The 19,693-nt window shown below is 41.3% G+C and overlaps 1 protein-coding gene across 1 annotated transcript in view; it reads left to right on the forward strand.

Annotated features, from left to right (window-relative positions):
* Positions 1 to 19,398, forward strand: part of CRACR2B (calcium release activated channel regulator 2B) — a 103,415-nt gene extending 84,017 nt beyond the window's left edge. Inside the window, exons 7-10 of the mRNA XM_082269730.1 lie at positions 1,127 to 1,222; positions 8,719 to 8,906; positions 16,037 to 16,108; positions 19,063 to 19,398. Of these exons, the coding sequence (XP_082125856.1) occupies positions 1,127 to 1,222; positions 8,719 to 8,906; positions 16,037 to 16,108; positions 19,063 to 19,222 (516 nt within the window). The 3' untranslated portion in view covers positions 19,223 to 19,398. The remainder of the gene's footprint in view (positions 1 to 1,126; positions 1,223 to 8,718; positions 8,907 to 16,036; positions 16,109 to 19,062) is intronic.
* The last annotated feature ends 295 nt before the right edge of the window (positions 19,399 to 19,693 follow it).

Below are 19,693 nucleotides of genomic sequence, written 5' to 3' on the forward strand. Positions count from 1 at the left end.
CAATATCAAAGCAACTTGGGCTTCCATAACACCTCAGCAGTGCCACAGTCTGATTGTTTTCATGCCACACCTGATTGATGTAGTAATTCATGCAAAAGGAGCCTCGACCAAGTATTGGTATAGTGCATACTATACTGTACATGGACATCATTCTTAGTAAGCCAACATTTCTGTATTAAAAAACTTTTTTTTATTGGTCTTATGTAATATTCTAATTTTCTGAGACACTGAATTTTGGGTTTTTACTAGATGTAAGCCATAATCATCAAAATTAAAGAAAAGAAATGTTTGAAATATATCACTCTGTGCGCAACGCATCTATATAAAATATATGATTTTCACTTTTTGAATTGAATTACTGAAATAAATTCACTTTTTGATGATATTCTAATTTTTTGAGATGCACCTATATATGTATTTCATGTGTGCTTAGCTGTTTGTCTTGAGTCCATCTGCAGCAAGAGTGTTCTTTTTTCTTTTTTCTTTTTGCAAAGCGGCTTGCTAAAAGATGAAAGCATAAACGAAGGAGAAACAAAAGTGCATATTCAAAAGTCAATCTTGCTGTCCTTTATATGAAAAAATAATCCCACCTTCAAGGCTACACACCTATTCTATATAAAGCCATTCCCAACAGACCCACATTGTGTTTAGATCTCCACCACACCCAGCTATTCAGGCACGCATGTCCTAACTCAGCCTACGCCATTGCCTATTACATGGAATGCACTTCTCAAGGACTTAAAAACTATTCTCCTGCAGTAGTTATTCTCTGGATCTCTGAACAGCCTCTTCTTCTTTTTACCAGGATTTCCCCCAACTCCACTCCTAGGTATTGAACAACCTTCAGGCCAGCACATCTTAGATAAGTGAAGACTCTAAAAGGATTAAGCTGGCCATACATCAAATCCCCAGATTTTATCTGACAAAGTTACTAATAACTATGCAGTGCCGATATCTAACTAATCCACTCAATTTCCATCATATTAGGTAGGGTAAAATTATAATCTAGCTGTTCCAATGAAAATCTTATTGCTATGGGGCCAGCATTAGACACGGCTTTGTCTTCTGTAAAAATATGTCATCATGATATTTGATATCCGACTGATTACATTGTTCTTATGTGCAGGATTCCACCAGACAACAGGACAGACAAACCACTTTGCAGAGGGAACTAATGAGGAAGGAACAAGAGCTTGAGGGCATTGTTTTGCGACAGCGACAGGTACAGAGCACTGTCTCTCACTCCTATTCCATCTTACAGTACTTACTCTTATTCAGGGCTTTTTTTTAACGTGAAGGCAGTTTGGGCACCTCTGGCACTGAATGTATGCATTGGAAAGGGGTGCTGGGGTGTGATGAAGGGTCTACTGATGCTGACTGCTAGGGGATCTATTGTTGCTTGAGGGGATCTATTTTTGCATGGCAATTTATTGTTGCTGGTGGAGGATCTTTTGTTACTGAGGGGTTTCTGGCTGCTGGAGAGTCTATTGATGCTGACAGCTGGGAGATTGGTGGTTGCTGCTAGGAATCTATTTTATAGCTTTTCATGTTATTACCAAATTCCATACAAATTACTTAATACAACACAGTGATACTTGGCTCTATGTTCTCTAAAAGTGGCTAATCGAGGGACTGGGTAAGGCGTGGACCCAAGGGTCGGTACCCAGAGGTGGGTAGGAGTGGAACTAAGGGTCAGTGCTCGGAGGTGGGTAAGGGGCAGAGACTTAGAAGGGGGGAGTTCCTGCACCTTTTCTCTGAGAAAAAAAAAGCACTGCCCCTTTTCCTTGAAGTGTCAAAAAAATGACCTGTTCTGAAGAAAGTATGGGTGCTGGCATTGCTGTTCTTAATCTGAAAATTCCCATTCTCTGGCGATCTATGGCCTCAATACTACTGTGCCGCTCACCCCTAATATAGCATTAGATAGAACTTTGTCATTGTGTAAATGCAATGAAATTAATGAAATTTATCAAGGTACACATTATACTTTACAACAGCAATATTAAAAATAAAAAATAAAAAATTTCAACACAACCATACATGCATTCTTTTGAAAAACACACGCCAACATATCCATCCTTAAATATAGCAAAAAATATTTAAAAAAAAAAAGTAAAAAATAAAATTTACATAAAATTTCCTTTAAACTCTGCACCTGGTGGGTTAATAGACAATACCGCCCTAGGGAAAATTATTTACATCAAGCAATTGGTGTGGCTTTTAGGAGTTCTATATCTTTTTCCTAATGGTGACGGGGCAAACACACTAAAAAAAATTGCAACTAGTGATGTCAGAGGCAGAGGAAACATTAGATGACCTGATCTGCATGCTGATTCTGGTATTCAGCAATGACAGCCTCTATATTTTCTCAGTACACATTTCCTTTAAGGCCACAAACCTCAGGGTGAAGTCTGAAATGTAGACAGTCTGCCTGTCATTAGACATCTGAGTTTTTTGCCTTTGTTGTAAAGTCAAAGGGTCGCACTCCCCAACCATTCATGTTAATAACAACCAAATCACCCAAGTGCTCACTCTGATGGGGATGACAGGCGTGCCACTCTCCTCAGGCAGGGAACACCAAATATAAGCACATGAAAGAGAAAAAGAGGCGCAAACACCTAGTGCATTACCCGTGGACACCTTTAAAAAGTTTATCAAAATGCCAAAGACATACTCACAGACATGAAGAGTAAAAATCGCATATAGAGAATCCACCACATGTAGAAATGTCCCTGTAATTGGACCTCTGACGCGTTTCGGGAGTCATGCTCCCTTCCTCAGAGCTCTTGAGTCAGCAGTCCAATTACAGGGACATGTTTACATGTGGTGGATTCTCTATATGCAATTTTTACTCTTCATATCTGTGATTATGTCTTTGCCATTTTAATAAACTTTTTAAAGGTGTCCACGGGTAAGGCACTAGGTGTTTTACGCCTACTTTTCTCTTTCATGTTAGCTTGTGGTTCGAAGTGGGAGGGGGCAGATTGCAAACATTAGGACGAGAATATCCACTAATCTTTATAAGTTGTTCAACATCTTTTTGTAAGATCCATACAATCCACACAAATTAAATGCAATTGTGTGTCACATACCACAGCAACCTGCGTGCTGCCCCATAGCTTGTAGGACATTTTATTGAGATATGGGGATCTGTGTGTGCGGGTAAAGGAGGAAATGTTGGTATGTTTTTGTGATGCCTATCACAGCAACCTGGGTGCTACCCCCTGCTTGGTGGAACATTTTTGGGCGCAGGACGCTATTTAATATATATATTTTATATAATGGATGGAAGAAGGGTGCATTTTAAATATCAGGAAAAATGTATTAGCCATATGAATTACACCATCGGAAATAAAATGTTCACAGTATGTTCTCCTGTCTGGTAGATCCATGCTAGCAAGCCTGGAAACTGTTCGGAACACAAATAAACTGAGTGCCAAGATTCTGTATGACCATCTGGTGGCTGTTATTTCTGTTTTAAAGAAGAGCTCCAGCCCCCCCTCAAAAAATTAAAAGTCAGCAGTTACAAATACTAAAAGCTAAAATACTAATACTAAAAGCACCTAACACAGTACACAAAAACACTGGCTAGACACACAGTTAACCCTTTGATCACCCTAGATGTTTAACCCCTTCCCAGCCAGTGTCATCAGTACAGTGACAGTGCATGTTTTTAGCACTGATCACTGTATTAGTGTCACTGGTTCCCACAAAGTATCAGTGTCTGAAGTGTTTGATTGTCTGCTTGCAATATTGCAGTCCTGCTAGAAGTCTCTGATCGCCGTCATTACTAGTTTAAAAAATAAAATTTGGGATGATTGTAAATTCTAATCTAGTTTTTAGGGCTTCTTGGCATTTCCCTTGAAGTTGTTGTCAAATTTAGTATGCTTGGCTGGTAGTTACAATCAAGGTAGGGGGTATCCAGCAGCCATTTAGGAACCATGCACATGGGAGTTAAAATACAGCTGCCCAATTGTATCTGGAGCTAATTTATGAACACACCTTCAAGCATGTACATTTTTGCTATGCTTAGATGCACACCTAGATGTTAGGCATAGTCTAGGTGAATTCAGTCTAGGTGTGATTACACAAAACAGAAACGTATGTGTCTGGGGAACGTTTAGCCTGGTTTTGCGTGCCTAAATGCAAGTGAATGCAGCTAAAACCAGGAATATCTATATTCGAGGAAATGTGATATGGGAAGCATAAAAGTTGTTTGCACTTAGTAGATAACTTCTCTATTTAACTGAATTGTCAGAAAATAAAAAGTCAAAAAATATAAAGAAAGATGTACTAAAAAATCCCTTTTGTCCAGATCTTGCTTTGACCTGGAAATAGTGAAGGGCATCTAAGGGCATATTTATAAAGCAGTGAAAATTCATCAAACGTTTACTGCAGTTGAATTAATCACTGCAATTTCAACACATAGCTCATGAACATGCAGCGATGTTTGATGAATGTCACGTTCACAGCTTCATAAATATATGGTAATCTGCACATGGCTGTAAACCAATGTGCTTGATACGAGCTCCTAAGTAACTGTTTTGAAAGTGTTTTTGCCAAAATGAAGTCACAAAAGAGGAACATATTGAAGTTTAAAGATGGCCTGCAGAATTTTTTACAAACAACTGGTTTATGATGAGTGGGTCCTTTCTCCCATGGCTGCATGTATTGGTAAGCTGCAGTTTGGAGTCAGCATACATATATTGAATCAATGTGGTCCCACCTGGATAATTTGAAAGACAAACACTGCTCAATTCCCCAACATCTATGGAGTGGATTGTAGAACTTAACCAGATGGGATGGAGGAACATTATGCTCCCCTCCCAAGATTCTTACCGAAAGTTTGACAGTTTGAAGCACCCAGATCAATATTCTACCCCAGGGGTGCCCAACTGGTGGCTCGCAAACTCCTGCTCTGGGATAGCGGGTCGGCAAGCCCAGATCCTGGGTTGTTGTCCCGCCATCCCAGAGCATCAGTGTGGATCTGTGTATAGAGCCAGCATCGGAAGAAGTAAGTGGCTGTGGAGGGAGCAGGAGCCCCATAAGCCGATGCTTCCTCTATAGCGCCGGCTCCTGTCCCAGGCAAAGTGATACCCCAAATGCACTCCACCTGGGACAGGAAGATTTCCTACACTACAGCCAGTGATGCCTGCAGAAAGTGCAGAATAAAAAGATCAGTTTATGAATATCACAGTAGGAATGGGTATATTTATTATTATTATTATACAGTATTTGGTGCAATGGACATACATGAGCAATGGGCATAGTTTGGAAATGATTATTGGACTACTTTCACACTTATCTGCAGGTGCAGCACAGCGCACCTGCGGCTTTCTTGTGGGTTACCTGCACTGAGCCATTCTATTAGAACTTTCGGGTTTGGAGAGCTTTTTGAAAGCACACCAAAACTTCTGAATGCAGGAGTTTTGGTGAACTTTCAGAAAGTGCACTACATCTGCGAGATATAATAGAAATCAATAGCAAAGCGCAGCTAACCCACAGGAAAGCTGAAGGTGCACTGTGTGGCACCCGCGGTGTGGGTAAACTGCACTACATAAGTGTGAAAGCAGTCTTAGGCCCCTTTCACACCAAACGTCCGATCTGGTTCGACTGTCTGTTTTTCAGGTGGACCCGATCAGACCCTCCATTTACTTCTATGAAGCATCAGATGTAAACTGACTTGTGTCCGTTTACACCCACCTACCTCCAAACCGATCAGTTCTGCTAAAAAAATCTAATGGGAATCTGTTCCCCTCTGTCTGGGCAGATTGGATTGGAGGGCCCATAGAGCAGAGCAGGCTTTGTCTGCTCAGAATATCAGCAGACAGATCCCCCAATGAGCAAGCAAATTCTGCCCCATGTAAAAGGGGCCTTAAGGGGGCTCAGGACAGTAAGGGCTTGTTCACAGTACATTTGTGGTTTGGGGGGTGGTAAAAGCACATAGTTGAGATGTGTCTTAAGAATAACCCCCCCCGCCCTTCACCCCATGCTCCAGGGGGCCTGTGCGGCCTCCCTATCACATTCTGTTTTACACTGGACAGGGAGGGTGGCGGGAGTGGCATGTACAGGAACTAATCCTCTACAATTTCCTCCTGCAACTGCTGAAGACCATTCTCCTCCTCTCCCTCTCACCGGCATTTAGTGGCTGCAGGAGGAAAATGTTCATTATGCTTTTCAAAATACAAAAAAATTTAATTCTGAACTATTTTATTTCATTGTGGCCCATGACCGGTTACTAAGACACTTAGGAGGCCCTTGCTCTTCAAAAGGTTGAGCAGCCCTGTTCTACACCCTAAAGACAGTGAGACCTATATCTCAGATATGTCGGAGCAGAGCGGATGACCAACAGAGTCTTGATGGGGAAGCGCTCTTCTCTTTCCTACCCCCCTACTCACTCTTGCACCTCCCTTCAGTTCCACCTGTACATTTTCTTTGCTATCCTTCCACACTTTTTTTCTTTTTTTTTTCCTTTCTCAATGTAGTAACCAACTATGCTGCCTTACTCATACAGTTTACACCATGTACAATAAGGTAATACTATGCTTAACTTGCTCCTTTTATAGACTGTGCAAAAAAAAAAAAAACATTTTTCCATTTTGAAGTCTGACATCATACCTAGTGTTAAAGTTTAATGGGAGGCATGTGTTTTATCTGTTCCTTTTTGCAGTCTGTCTTTTTTGTAAACTTATGGAAAACCTCAATAAAAATGTGTTCTATTTAAAAAACAATAATGCTAAGGATCAGTGGATGACATAAGCAAAGAAAGTTGCAAGTACACAAAGTGGACAGCTGGGATATATGCCTCCGATAAGAGCACACCTTCTATAGTAACTCATTCAGGAAATGCCTGTGATCGCAGGAATTCCCCTCTCTTACAGCATTAACTCTGCATGCACCCACCTTTCATTAATATTTTTTTTTTTGGCTGCCACTTTTTTCGGGGGGGGGGGGGGGGCATTATTTTAAGGTTACCCATGCTCCACACCTTTTCAACAATGTCATGAAGGGGAGGGACTTAGTCATTATACTTATTTTTAGTATTTATTTTTAAAGAGCAAACAGCAGCATTTATTTTTAAAGCATTTGTTAACCAAAAAAAAAAAATTGAGCTTGTTCCTTTAAATCATGTTATATAGCACAGTCTTTTGCTGTGTAATTTGGCCCCTTCTATCCCCTAAAATACCTGGCTGATCCTGCCTGGCTATAACCTCCCCTCTGTAAACTGACCACGGTATACAATGGCTGCTGAGCCCTGACACCGTGGTCAGTCTACGTGTCTCCGTCATCTGCAGCTCTCCTTTCCTCCTCTGTCCTCTCTCCCCTCCCTGCCTGTCTGCTCCTGTGGCAGTGCCCACCCCCCTCCCCTCCTGCTGCTGTAGTTTCATTTAAAGTTTTATATCCTGTCTACAGTCTGTTTAATAATCCTGTGTGCTCCTTTGTCTGTGTTTTATAAAAATAAGCCATTCTTTACAAGTTTTCAGAGCGCCGATCGCCGCCCACGTGATCCGCCGCCTCTCCCCTCCTCCTCCCCTCCTAACTGATGACAGCAAGGAATCCTCAGCCCCACCTGCTGCAGGCAGCTGTCAGACGGGGAGAGGAGAGAGCCAACAGGTCGCGTGAGCTGCGCTCGGCCCTTTGAAAACTGGTAAAGAACGACTTATTTTTTTAAAACGCATTCACAGACACAAAGGCACACAGGATTATAAAACAGAACAGACAGGATGGTAAAAAGTGGCCTAACAACCACTTGAAAGGGAAAGTTGAGATTCAAGGGGGGGCATTTGCCCCTCCTTGTCCCTACCTGCAGACGCCCATGGCCCCATATCTCTTTTTTTTCAGTGTCTGTTCTATTAAAATGCTCTAGTGCTTGTCTCATGCAGGGCCAAGCATCTAGCTTACTTTAGGCTGGCCCCTACAGCCGCTCATATTTATCTGCCATATACTGCCCTGCTACACCATTCTCCCTGGAAAGTGAAGTGACATACCTGGTACCTCTGGTTATGGGGAAGCATGTGGCTTGCTCCCTTCTTATCCCATTTGACAGAACTGGTGGTTGGCATTTTCCAGTTCTGGCTGCCAGCATTGTCACGTGATGGGTGGGAGAAAGCCCTTAGCCCTGTTTAAGCTCCAGGTTGTGACTTATAATGGGCTTTTCTATTTACTCTGACAGGCAAACTTAGTGTTGGCAGAGCAAAGAAAAGGTAAGTTTGTTTAATTGCAAGGCAGAAGTGAAAAGGAACCTTTGTATGGGCAAAGTACAGATTTACTTTAAGCTTGATATGCACTGGTATATCTTTTGCAAATGACAAAGCATTATTTTCATTTCAATGACCAGAAAAATGTAATATTCTTGCCAATTAAATAAACGGCCAAGTACTTCTTGCACATAAATGCAGCCAAGTGCAATTGCAAAAACTCAACTTCGGTGCGTTTTTGAACCTGCTTTTCTCCTGCTAGGAGAAAGGTGTTTGCAAAAGCCCTGGTCTGCCTAAAGCTTTAAAACTCCTTTCCTGTGTAGAGTGTAACTAAGAAACATTTTACATTGTATTTTTTTTTTTTTTACATTATGTATTCCAGATTTTTCACTCAATACATTTTTGTTTGTAATTGCTACACTTTCTCCCACTCTTTGTTTTTCAATGTTTGTGAATTATTTTTCATTTTACGCAGCTTGTGTTAAAGCGAGTACTGACCTCTGTCCCATATTTCATGAAACAGCTGGAGCATCAGTTACAATCTTTAAACAGTGAGCAACTTGAGACACGAGTTCAAAATGATCGCTTGAGACAGCTTAATGAGGACCTCATCGAGCAACTTGAGAAGACCAAGACTGACTTGGAAAAGGCACAGGCAAGCCTGATGAACCTGCGCAAACAAGAGCAAGAGGAGCAGAAATGCAAGAAGAGGTAGATATCCCTCTATGTTGGGGTAACACACCACATTAAAGTGGAAATTCAAAACCGTGGAAGATTTTCTGTGCAATAGGGAACATTTAGAAATCTTAAAGCGGAGTTCCGGGCACAAAATCGATATTTTTTTTTGTGCCCGTCCGCTTGTTCCCCTTCACCTGAAAAGGAATTGGATAGTTAGGTTTTTTTTTTTTTATTTACTCACCTTGTAATTGAAGATCGAATATACTCACCTAGTCTTCACTTCCTCCCTCTGTGCCGCGGCTCCGCCGTCACTTCCGGGCTTGCACTGATTCCTGGGAGCTGAACGTCATCACTCTCAGGAATCAATGCGACGGCACCGGCCCCGCTCGTCACCTCCCGGGCGACGCCGCATTCCCCTGCTAAACAGCTTCTGGGCATGCCCAGAAGCTGTGGAGGAATGCGGCGCTGCACCGGAAGTGACAAGAGGGGCCGGTGCAGGCGCATTCTGGGAGAAGAAGACGCGGAAGAAGACGCCGAAGAGGACCGCGCCGGCTTCAGCTGCCCACAAGAGAGATGGAAACGCTGTGGAAGAAATTTTATAAGTGAGTATTTCTTCTAAAAGGTAAGTGCGAACCGGGACAGATCAGACGCTAGCCATTGTGGAATGTACTAGTCCTGACTGTCCCGGGGGTCTGTTTGTTGAAAAATTATTTCTGTGCCCGGAACTCCGCTTTAATTGTGATTAGGCAGTACCCTGAAATAGCAGTGCAGTTCTTGGTATGAGGATGCCTCCAGCCTCATAACTGTATACAGTATCTGCTGCCTCTGCCTGCTGGTCTCAGGAGATCCGGAGTGAGATTTGGTTGTGATTTAAATATTTGCTTTTTTGGAAGTACAGTAGCTATGAAATATTGCATACTAGCCTTATGACTGGCGAATCGTTAAGTTTAAAGCAGGTACTAATCAGGTTGAAAAAAGACATAAGTCCATCCAGTTTAACCAACAAAGGTTGTTGTAAAGAGTATTTTTTTAAAATTAGAAAAATAAGCCAGGTATACTTACCTGCTCTATACAATGGTATGAGCCTGTGAGGATAGAGAAAGAAAGACTGGTGCCGCTGCAGACGGCACAATGCTGGATTGAGATCAGGTTCAAGTAAGTATAAAGGGAAGTGAGGGGGTGATACAACTAGCGGGATATTTTTTACCTTAGTGCATAAATAAAGGTAAAATGTCTAGCCATTAGAACTACTTTACATATGAAAAAAAAAAAGTCTATTTGTGTTTACATTAATAGCAGGAATACTTTATTACAGATGTACATGTAGATATGTGCAGTTCAGCCTCCCCTCTGTAGGTGGCACTGTTGCAGCAGCAGCTGTTCAAAGGGAATAGGGGATGACAGGAGCTTTAATTCCTCTGAGGCCTCCGTAGGTGTCATCAGGAGAGCAGCTGTCGGATTGAACTTTAGTCATCTTTAGTGAGGGCAATGCTAATAAATAGCACTGCACCACTGCAGTTGGTGCACATTTGCAAAGTAGATAGTGCAGCTACAGGATCCCTGCTGGCAAGGGACAGTGTACTTAGTGTTAGGGGAGGTTCTGGTTTAAGAGGGATAGTGCAGGGACCCCCCCATCTGGGAACCCTAGAGAGTTGGGACTAGGACCTTCTATCTGGTTACTAGAAGTGCCGGCATCACTGTTCTATCTATCAGCCTGCCCCATCATCAGATGCTGTTTCAGTAATGTAGCCTACCAAAATGCGTGCTCAAGTACCTAGACTATGGTAAAATATCGCCAACGTTGTTAAGAGCAGTTATACTTGGGTTGCCTGTAATATTGAGGCACTGTTGCAATAGTGTACGTATTGAACTGTAAATGAGAACCTTGCTGCTGTCTTCCTTGGTCTCAGATTACCTTTATTCCATTGTAGGTACCAATCAATTGGCCCTGCTCACATACACCTATAACACAGTTAAATCATTTTTGGTTAAAAAACAAGACATAAACAATTACATAGTAAAACCTCTGCAGGAGTCCTTCAGTAAACATGTATAGATTTCCAGCTGCATCTGCCACCAGCATATTGGCATAGATTTCCAGCTGCATCTGCCACCAGCATATTGGGATATATGACATTTACCACTTTACATCGGAAAGACTTTAATCACAACCAAATGATCTGAACATGCAACAGGGAGATCTGTTACAAATCAGATTACATTGTTATATCCTCAATTTCTGCTGCTATCAAAGGCCAATCACTTCAAATTTCATAATTTAGTTTAAGGTGGGGTGAGCCGGCTCCTGTCTTCTTCTGTGACTTGGACACTCCAAAAGCAGGGTCTGCCTGCCATAACTCCCATGTCTAAAGGCTAGTACACACCATGAGTTTTTTTTCGTTCAACCCCAAAAAACTGACAGCTCCGGTCAGAGCTGCAGTACTAACAATCTGATGTTAGTACAGCGATCGGGAGGCGGTAAGCTGCTGATTTTCCAGCATGTAGGTCTGACAGAAGCTGGCTGAGCGGCTGGCTTATGTCGTACCTGCTGCCATATACACGGGCCATTTTTTTTATTGACCCAGCTGATGTCGCCAGACATTCGGCCTGTGTGTACTAGGCTTTAGTTCCTCCTATTGCATTCTCTATAGTATAGTGGGGTCCCTCATAAGAAGGTGTGTAGGCCTAGGGACTCAAGCAGTGAGTGAGCAGCCATGTAAAAATAACCATGACTGAGAGGTCACCTGAGTTATTCTAAGAATGGAAGCTAATTTATCTGTAGGACATGCAGTACTTGCAGCTAAATTAGGTACATTTTACAAACCCATATTCAGGACCACTCTCCCCTCCTTTTAGCACAAATTACACAAAATCAGTTAGCACTAAATACCATTTTCTTAGAAAAACTGAAAAAGTCCGGCACTGGTCCAAGGTTGGATTCATTTACTTAGTAACTTGTAAATTGAATCCCTCTCTTAAACAACTTCAGAATCATAATGGTGAAACTTCCTTCCACCCCAAATAAGTTTGAGACATTTTTGAATCCTTCTATAAATCTATTTACCCCCCCCCCCCCACACTTATATTTGCCCTTCTCCAATTTTCTAGCCTGGTTACATAGTATCTGCATTCTTAAACTTATTGATCAGCAATTGCTTTGTCTTATTGCCCCCTGATCTGAAACCAAAATTATAGGCAAAAGTAAATCCCTGAAAACCCCTACAGCACCCGAATGTAATAGATAATTGACCTCTTACTATAAAATATTTGCCCCAATATTGGCACCCAAACTAGATAATTAGTATAATTACATTCTATAAGACAAAATGTTGTTAGCCCACTATGTCCTAAGCCTAACAAAGACTATACTCTCCGTCATAATTATCAATCTATCTATCTGTCATCAAGACCAATCCAAACATTTTTGGTAGAATACTGGCTGACAGATTGGTCTCGGTTATACAGTACCACACTGACCTCCCATGACTAAATGGGCTTTATTCCCTGTAAACAGATTACAGACAACATTCGATTGGTTACTAACCTAATCCCAGATGCTATTTTTCACTTCTACTACCTTTAAGCCATGACATACTCAAGGCTTTTCATAGCATTACATGGCCCTATCTTAATCATTTACCTTCCAAATATGACTTTAAAAACTAGTTCCTGGTTTTGAATGGTTTTCAGGCATTACACTGTGCTCCAAAACAACTATTAAACTCTGAATTTTTTGCCTTTGGATGGGGCGCAAGAAAAGGGTGCCCACTGTCACCCCTTCGTTTTGAACTTGCCATAAAGCCCTTAGCCTATGCAATCAGAATTTATGTGAATGTTAAGAGTTATTTTAAAGGTAATACAGAATATAAGATCAGTATGTATGCAGATGATGTTCTACTGTTCTTAACAAACCCTATGATTTCTCTCCCAAACCTCATTTCTACTTTGAAGATGTTTCATCATGACATGTCTGGCCTAGGGGTGAACTTATCTAAGTGTGCGGAATTGCCAATTAATTTCCCTCCCTTGACTTGTTAGTCCATTCGCTCTCATTTTTATTTCACCTGGTCTATCCACACTCTGCCCTATCTTGAGATTCAAATACATCTACATTTCAACTCATTTACTGATATAACTAGCCTCTAGTGTTTCGCCACATTAAAAAATCTCCTTAAATTGTAGTCCACTTATCGTTTTATCTTTTTTAAGCAGAGTCATGGCTGTTAAAAAAAAAAATAAATGTCTACATTACTGAAGCTTTTGTTCTAATTTAGATCTTTACCCAAATCTATAATTGAGGGCATCCAGTCAGAGCTTAAGAAATTTATTTGGCTTTAGGGCCCTTTCACACGGGCGCTCCGTATGTCCGCAAATCATCCTATTTTTTTGTGGATGATTTACGGACATATTGTAAGTCAATGGCATTGCGGATGTCAGCGGAATACCATCCGCTGACATCCGATTTTCTTCCTTTCAGTTCTGTTCCGTTTTTTGGAACGGAACAGAACCCTACTTTTTCTCCGTTCAAAAAATGGAAAGGAAGCAAAATCGGATGTCAGCGGTGTCATCCGCTGACATCCGCAATCCCCATAGACTTACATTATGTCCGTATATCATCCGCAAACGGAAAAAACTTGTGTCATCCGCTCCGTGAAAAAAAAAAAAAAAGGGCCGAAGCGGATCGCAATGTGGTCCGCTCCGTGTGAAAGAGCCCTAAAGGATAAGTTCACCTTTGGGAATATGTTACATGTTCCACCCAGTTTTAGTGTGGAACATGTAACATTGTTCCCACTCCTGCAGCATCCCCCAATCCCCCTTCTAATTGTGATAGCAGGCCGAGGATCATCTCCCTGCACTTGCTGTCACAATTTGTAAAGAACATGCCTACACGGTCGCGTCATTTATTCAGAGTTATGCGAATGAATAAACTACAAGTACCTACAGCCTTTGGGCCTGATGGCTTGTAGTTCTCAATGAGCTCCCAGAGTGCTGATGAGCACTCTAGGTAGTGCATTGATGTGTCCTGTTATTCTGTAACTGCTTGCCCATATGAGGTATGGGCAGACAGCTGCACCAATCAGATCAGATCACAGGTGCAATTTTGCAGGCTCCTAATAAATACATGAATAAATGCTAATTTTTTACCTGCAAAAAAATGTGCATTTATTATTATTATTTTTTTTTTTTTTTTATAAAGGTGAACCTATTTTTTTAAGAAAAGGCCCATATATCATATACTTCTTTTGTACAGACTCCAGAGAATGGGAGGCCTTTGATTTCTCAATCTATGGCAGTATTATCTGGCAGCCAGATTTGCACAGTTAGCACAGTGACACAACCCTGAGTTGGATATATCATGGATTTGTTTTGAATCTTCTTTTGTACTACTCTATCACCTCTAGGAACTCTTGTGGTCCACTTGAGTTTGTCATAGAGTGCTTGCCGCACTGAACATGATTGTAAATCAGTCCCTCCTTCTTTGGTATCCGCATAAAAAGAAATACAGTTTGTCCTCAGTAGTCTCATTGCTTCCCTTTTGCTTGTGGGACCCTTTATTCTTAGCTGCATTTTATAACGGGAGTGAATTTACGGGATGAATGGATAGATGGCTCTCTGGTGACAATGAGATATGTCTCCATCAGCTCTGGGTTGGCTCATTTGCCACCCTCCTATATATTTTCATCCTTCCAATTACAGGGAGTTATAGGTATGCTCAAATAAAACATTTTTACCGGAAACCACCATTCGCTGACTCCTGAGCCATCTACTCACTTTGAACAGCTCTGTCTTTATAACCCCAGAGGTAAGGGAATTATTCTCCTCTTATACCAATATCTCAAACCTCCAAGAAAAACTGTTTTCGAGTCTGCTTAGATACTGGAATATTTACATGTATATTTTGGATTTATAAGGTTCTCTGTCCTCTCTGGCAGAAAGTGGTGATTGAACTGCCCAGATAATTGGACACATTTTCTCTTTGTTGTTGTCAATGTGTTTAACATTTGCTACTATTCCAAATGTAACTATGGAGTAGTGAAAGGCGACTACATAGTTTTAGTGCTGTTCAGTAGGTCATAGATTTTAATTAGCTTTCACAAGTTGCTCCATGGTCACAAGTTTTGAGTCATGGAATATTAACCTTCTTATAATTTACCATAATTTACTCCTGTTCCCAGCCTAGATATACAGGTTTATCCAATTCCAACTGGCCTCTAATACTCAGTTCTATACAACTATATACTGTATGCCTATATGTCTTTTGTCTTATATGGTACTTCTTTTATACCCTCTGCCTCCCTTTAGGCTTTGTTCACACGGAGCGTACTAGAGCGTATGCCTGTATGAGGCCAAGTTTGCACGCACGGGATGGAGAGGTGTTCTGTGTATCCCCGTGCAGGCAGTCCCATTTTTGTCAGTTGGGATGTAGTTGGCTGTAGGGACACAGCCGCTGCTACCAATTTGACATCTGTGCAGCTGCACGTCCCTGAATGTGGGCAGTGTGAGTTCTGGAACACTCCCCTGTACCCACGCAACTGTCAAATTTGGAGCAGCTGCTGTGTCTATACAGCTGCTGCATTGCAATTGACATCAATAGGACTGGCTGTGCAGAGATGGATGGAACACCTGTGCAACCTCCAGCAGGTAAACACAGCCCTGCATGGCCGTACACTGCAGTATGCTCCATGAGTACAAGGCCTTTACTTTCTCTTTTTCCTTGTATGCCATTTTTCGATGATTTGTAGTTGTTGCAGAATACTGCTGATCTGGGCAAATTGCCGGAAATGTACATCTTATATGATGTCGTATCAGCTTTGCAATGTGATATTGTATATGTTTGCTATACCTCTCATGTTTGATTCCAATAAAAAAACATTTGAAAATATAATATATAGAATATATATATATATATATATATATATATATATATATATATTTTTTTTTTTTTTTCTTTTTAAAGAATGCATTTTTATTGAACAATTTTAAAGAATATACTCGGAGAGCATAAATTATGAGAAAATATGGACACATCTGAATACATTGCAGGATAAAAAATAATTACTGTAACAGTCATTAACTAACCAAACTTCAGTTTCCTTTTGTGAACTAAATGTCATATCTAAAAGCCAGAAATATTTTGAACCCTTTATGTGATTTCACTGTAGGGATGCATATAAAGTCTCTCAGAATATGCAAAAAGAGAAGCAGAGTCTCCTGCGACAACTGGAACTTCTCAGGTATTGATTTTTTTTTAACATGTTAAATAGAGATAGTCATGGACTTTCATTATACTACTACCCATTCTTTCTACTTTTCAGCTAAAAACAGCCTGTAATTTGGTTTTCTTGCTGTTAAGCGCTAGTCATATTACATACAGCTTAATGACTCAGAGGAGGGGCACAGCCAACTCCCTGTCTCTGGATCTTGTCCTTGCCTGGAATTGCCTTACCAGGCCTTGCTGGGCTTCCACTGGATTTCCCTTTAAGATAAAATTGTTCTGCTGATTTTTTTTTCTTTTTAACTATTAATATTTAAACTTAAAGCGGAGTTCCACTCAAAAGTGGAACTTCCGCTTATCCGTCTCCTCCTCCCCTCCGGTGCCACATTTGGCACCTTTCGGGGGGGGGGGGGAGGGGGGAGCTTGTACCTGTTTTTGACAGGCGCCCTGTCCCCACTTCCGTCGGACCTCACAGCGGCGAGGTACATCAGATGTTCCCTCCCCTCCCCCCCTCCTCCATCTGCTTCCAGGCCAGTTACCGAGCGCAGCACGCTTCGCGCATGTGTAGAAGGGACCCGGCCGTGAAGTCTCAAGGCTTCCCTGCTGGGTTCCCTTACTGGCAAGGGCGGTGGAAGCACCTGACAGCCGATGGAAACATCAGCTGCGGTGCCGACATCGCTAGATTCCAGGACAGGTAAGTGTCGTAATATTGAAAGTCAGTTGCTACAGTATGTGTTGCTAGCTGCTGGCTTTAAATTTTTGGAGGGGGGGACGGAACTCCACTTTAATTATGCTGTTTACCAGAATTGGTATTGTCATTCAAAATGGGACAAAATATACATGTATACTTTTTTCATTTACAGTAAGGCTCAATTCACACTGGGGCGACTTATTGGCCTGACAAGCCGCGCTCTATTCAGTGCAATAGAACTGTTCTAATCGGAGGGACTCAAGTTGCTCCGACTTAGAAAAAGGATCCTGTACTACTTGGGGCGACTTCAGAGTATTGACTTCTAATAAAGAAGTTGTTTGCAAGCTGCGCTGAAGTCTCACTGTGTGGGGCGGCTTCAAAGTCGGGCAACTTTGAAGCCACCCCAGTGTGAACCGAGCCTAACACCAGTTAAAATTTTTTTTTTTTTTTTTTAAATTTAGCTTTTAGTCCTAAATTGTATTTTTGTCTATAGAGTGGAACTAAATCCATTGATTTAACAATTTCCTTAAACTGGTACATTGAAGGCGTGCCATGAATGATAACTGTCACAGTTACTTGCTCTCAAATGAACTGTCCAGCCATCAAATCGCAGCACAACTGATCAGCACCATGGTAACTGCAGATCAAACAGAGGCTAAGATGGCAGCTTCCTTAGCTGTAAAGGGTAGGAGGGTTTAGTTCTGCTTTAAGCAAGGACTAAGTTATGACCAATTCAAAAGGTCCATTTTAGAAATGTAAAATTGCTGTGGACCAGAGATCTACAGGTGCAAGAGCTAAACTGGTTAAAGAAGAACATCAGACTACTGGGAAACAACAACTGTTGAGGCGCTGTACACTTTGGTCTGGAGTTTGTAATAAAGTGTACTGTAGTATGATGTATAGCACAGCTTACAGAATTTAGTGGTCAGGAGTATGTAATGCACAGTACAGCACACAAAGGGCATTGGTCAGGAGTATTGATGGACAGTGGTGCATGCTCCCTTTAATTTTGGCCAATTAGACCGCAGTAAAATAGATTATCGGATAGAGATAAAGTAATGCGGGCTTTATTTACTCTGCCTGGTGCTATATGCAAATCTGGGTTTCATTAGACTCAGGGCACATGACCCAAATGCTTGGGCCTAGCAATGCCAATGGAGGCTACTTTCCTTTAAAAAAATACTAGCTGTCTGGCTGCCATGCTCACCGATGTACTTCAGTACTTTAAATCATTGCCCCTGAATAAGCACATAGATCAGAAGTCCAAGTCCATTACTCTGAAAGTATTGAAGTCAATGTATTGGTATAACGGCCAAGCAACTAGCCATTTCTGAAGAGTAACTAAGAAGAGTGAAGGCAGAAAAAAGACAGAGTGGTCCATTGAGTCTGCCCTGTTTTTTTTTTTTTTGTTATTTATATATATATATGTGTGTGTGTGTGTTTTTTGGGGGTTTTTTTTAAGTTTTTGACCGCACCTACATTCATGTTTGCCCAAAGCATGTTTGAATCCACTTACTGTAGAGGGACACACTACCATTGCTGAACGTTTACGCCAAGCATCAACTACTCTCAGTAAAATAATATTTTTTAAGATTAATTTTGAACTTTCCTCCTGCTAGTTTGTCATGTCCCGGTGTTCTTGCTCCTAGCTTCCAAATATTGCCAGCAATGGAAGGTTTACTATAAAGATTAACTACAATTCAAACACAGATGACTACAGTTTCATGTTCATGAACATAAATAACTAAACATTGAGATCATTATCAAAAGAGAGGTCACTCACCTGGCCAGTGCTGGGACAAGGTCATCCAGCGCCCAGGGCAAGGATGCCAAACTGCGCCCCCTTTCCCTTAGGGTTAGGGTCAAGGTTCCCCCCATCCCTGTAATAAACCATTGCGCCCAAGGCAACCGCTCCTCCTGCCCACCCCTTGTCCCGGCCCTGGACCTGGCTGTACTGTCTGGCAGAGTGGTATAGATCTTGGCACTGAATGGACAGAAGTACGAATGTTTTCACAACTATAATAGCTCCTATATATTTATGAGATGGTTTACCGGATAAAATAGACATGTCACAGCTGTAGACTTCAGCTGGAATCCTGATTGATTGAGCAAAAGCAATTTTGTCAAGAAAGGCACAATCAGGCATAAAATGAATTACTAGCCTTTTAGAATGGGTAAAATAATTTAAGTTACACAGAAAATGTAAATATCAAGAATAATTGTAAAAGATATTCACATGCTCAAGTAATAATGCTGTACTGGTAATGCATGCTGTGTTGCAGGGACATTAACAAAAAGCTTCGGGATGAGAAGGATGTGTTTGACGCAAAGAAGTTGGACAACCTAAAGAAGAATCCCACAGAACCCACGCTGGTGCCTGGTTGCTGCTGTTGCTGCTGCTCAAGTTGTGCTGGCAGTGTACATTGTTATCCCACGCTCTGACCACAAGGTGGCATCAATGAACAATTCAACAAACTATGGACAACCCGCTTTACCTTTTTATAGCTGTATATATGTAAATTCTACAGTAATAGTGTATATTATTATTTGTGTATATAGAAGTATCCAAGATTCTATATGTGGATATATATTTTAAGGTTATTTAATTAGGTCAATGTTATTACTCTAGATGACAGAACAATTTTTTTGGGGTCATTTTTACAAATAGAAAGTGAAATGGTGTGTTTATAGGTAAACCATAACCCCTATGGACAAACTGGAAGTAATAAGGCACGACTGTGATATACTAAAGTCTGTAAATAGTATTTATTATCTACTTTGGTCCATTACACAATACTTTACACTACCCATTGCTCCAATTGCAATGTGTACAGTTTGCACATTGACCTTATCTACAGATGTCTATGTAGGCACTACCTTACATGGTGTCTACAGTTCCCCTATCACAAGCAT

The sequence above is a fragment of the Pelophylax lessonae genome, assembly GCF_965119305.1.
Source record: "Pelophylax lessonae genome assembly, chromosome: 10".
Lineage (NCBI taxonomy): Eukaryota > Metazoa > Chordata > Amphibia > Anura > Ranidae > Pelophylax > Pelophylax lessonae.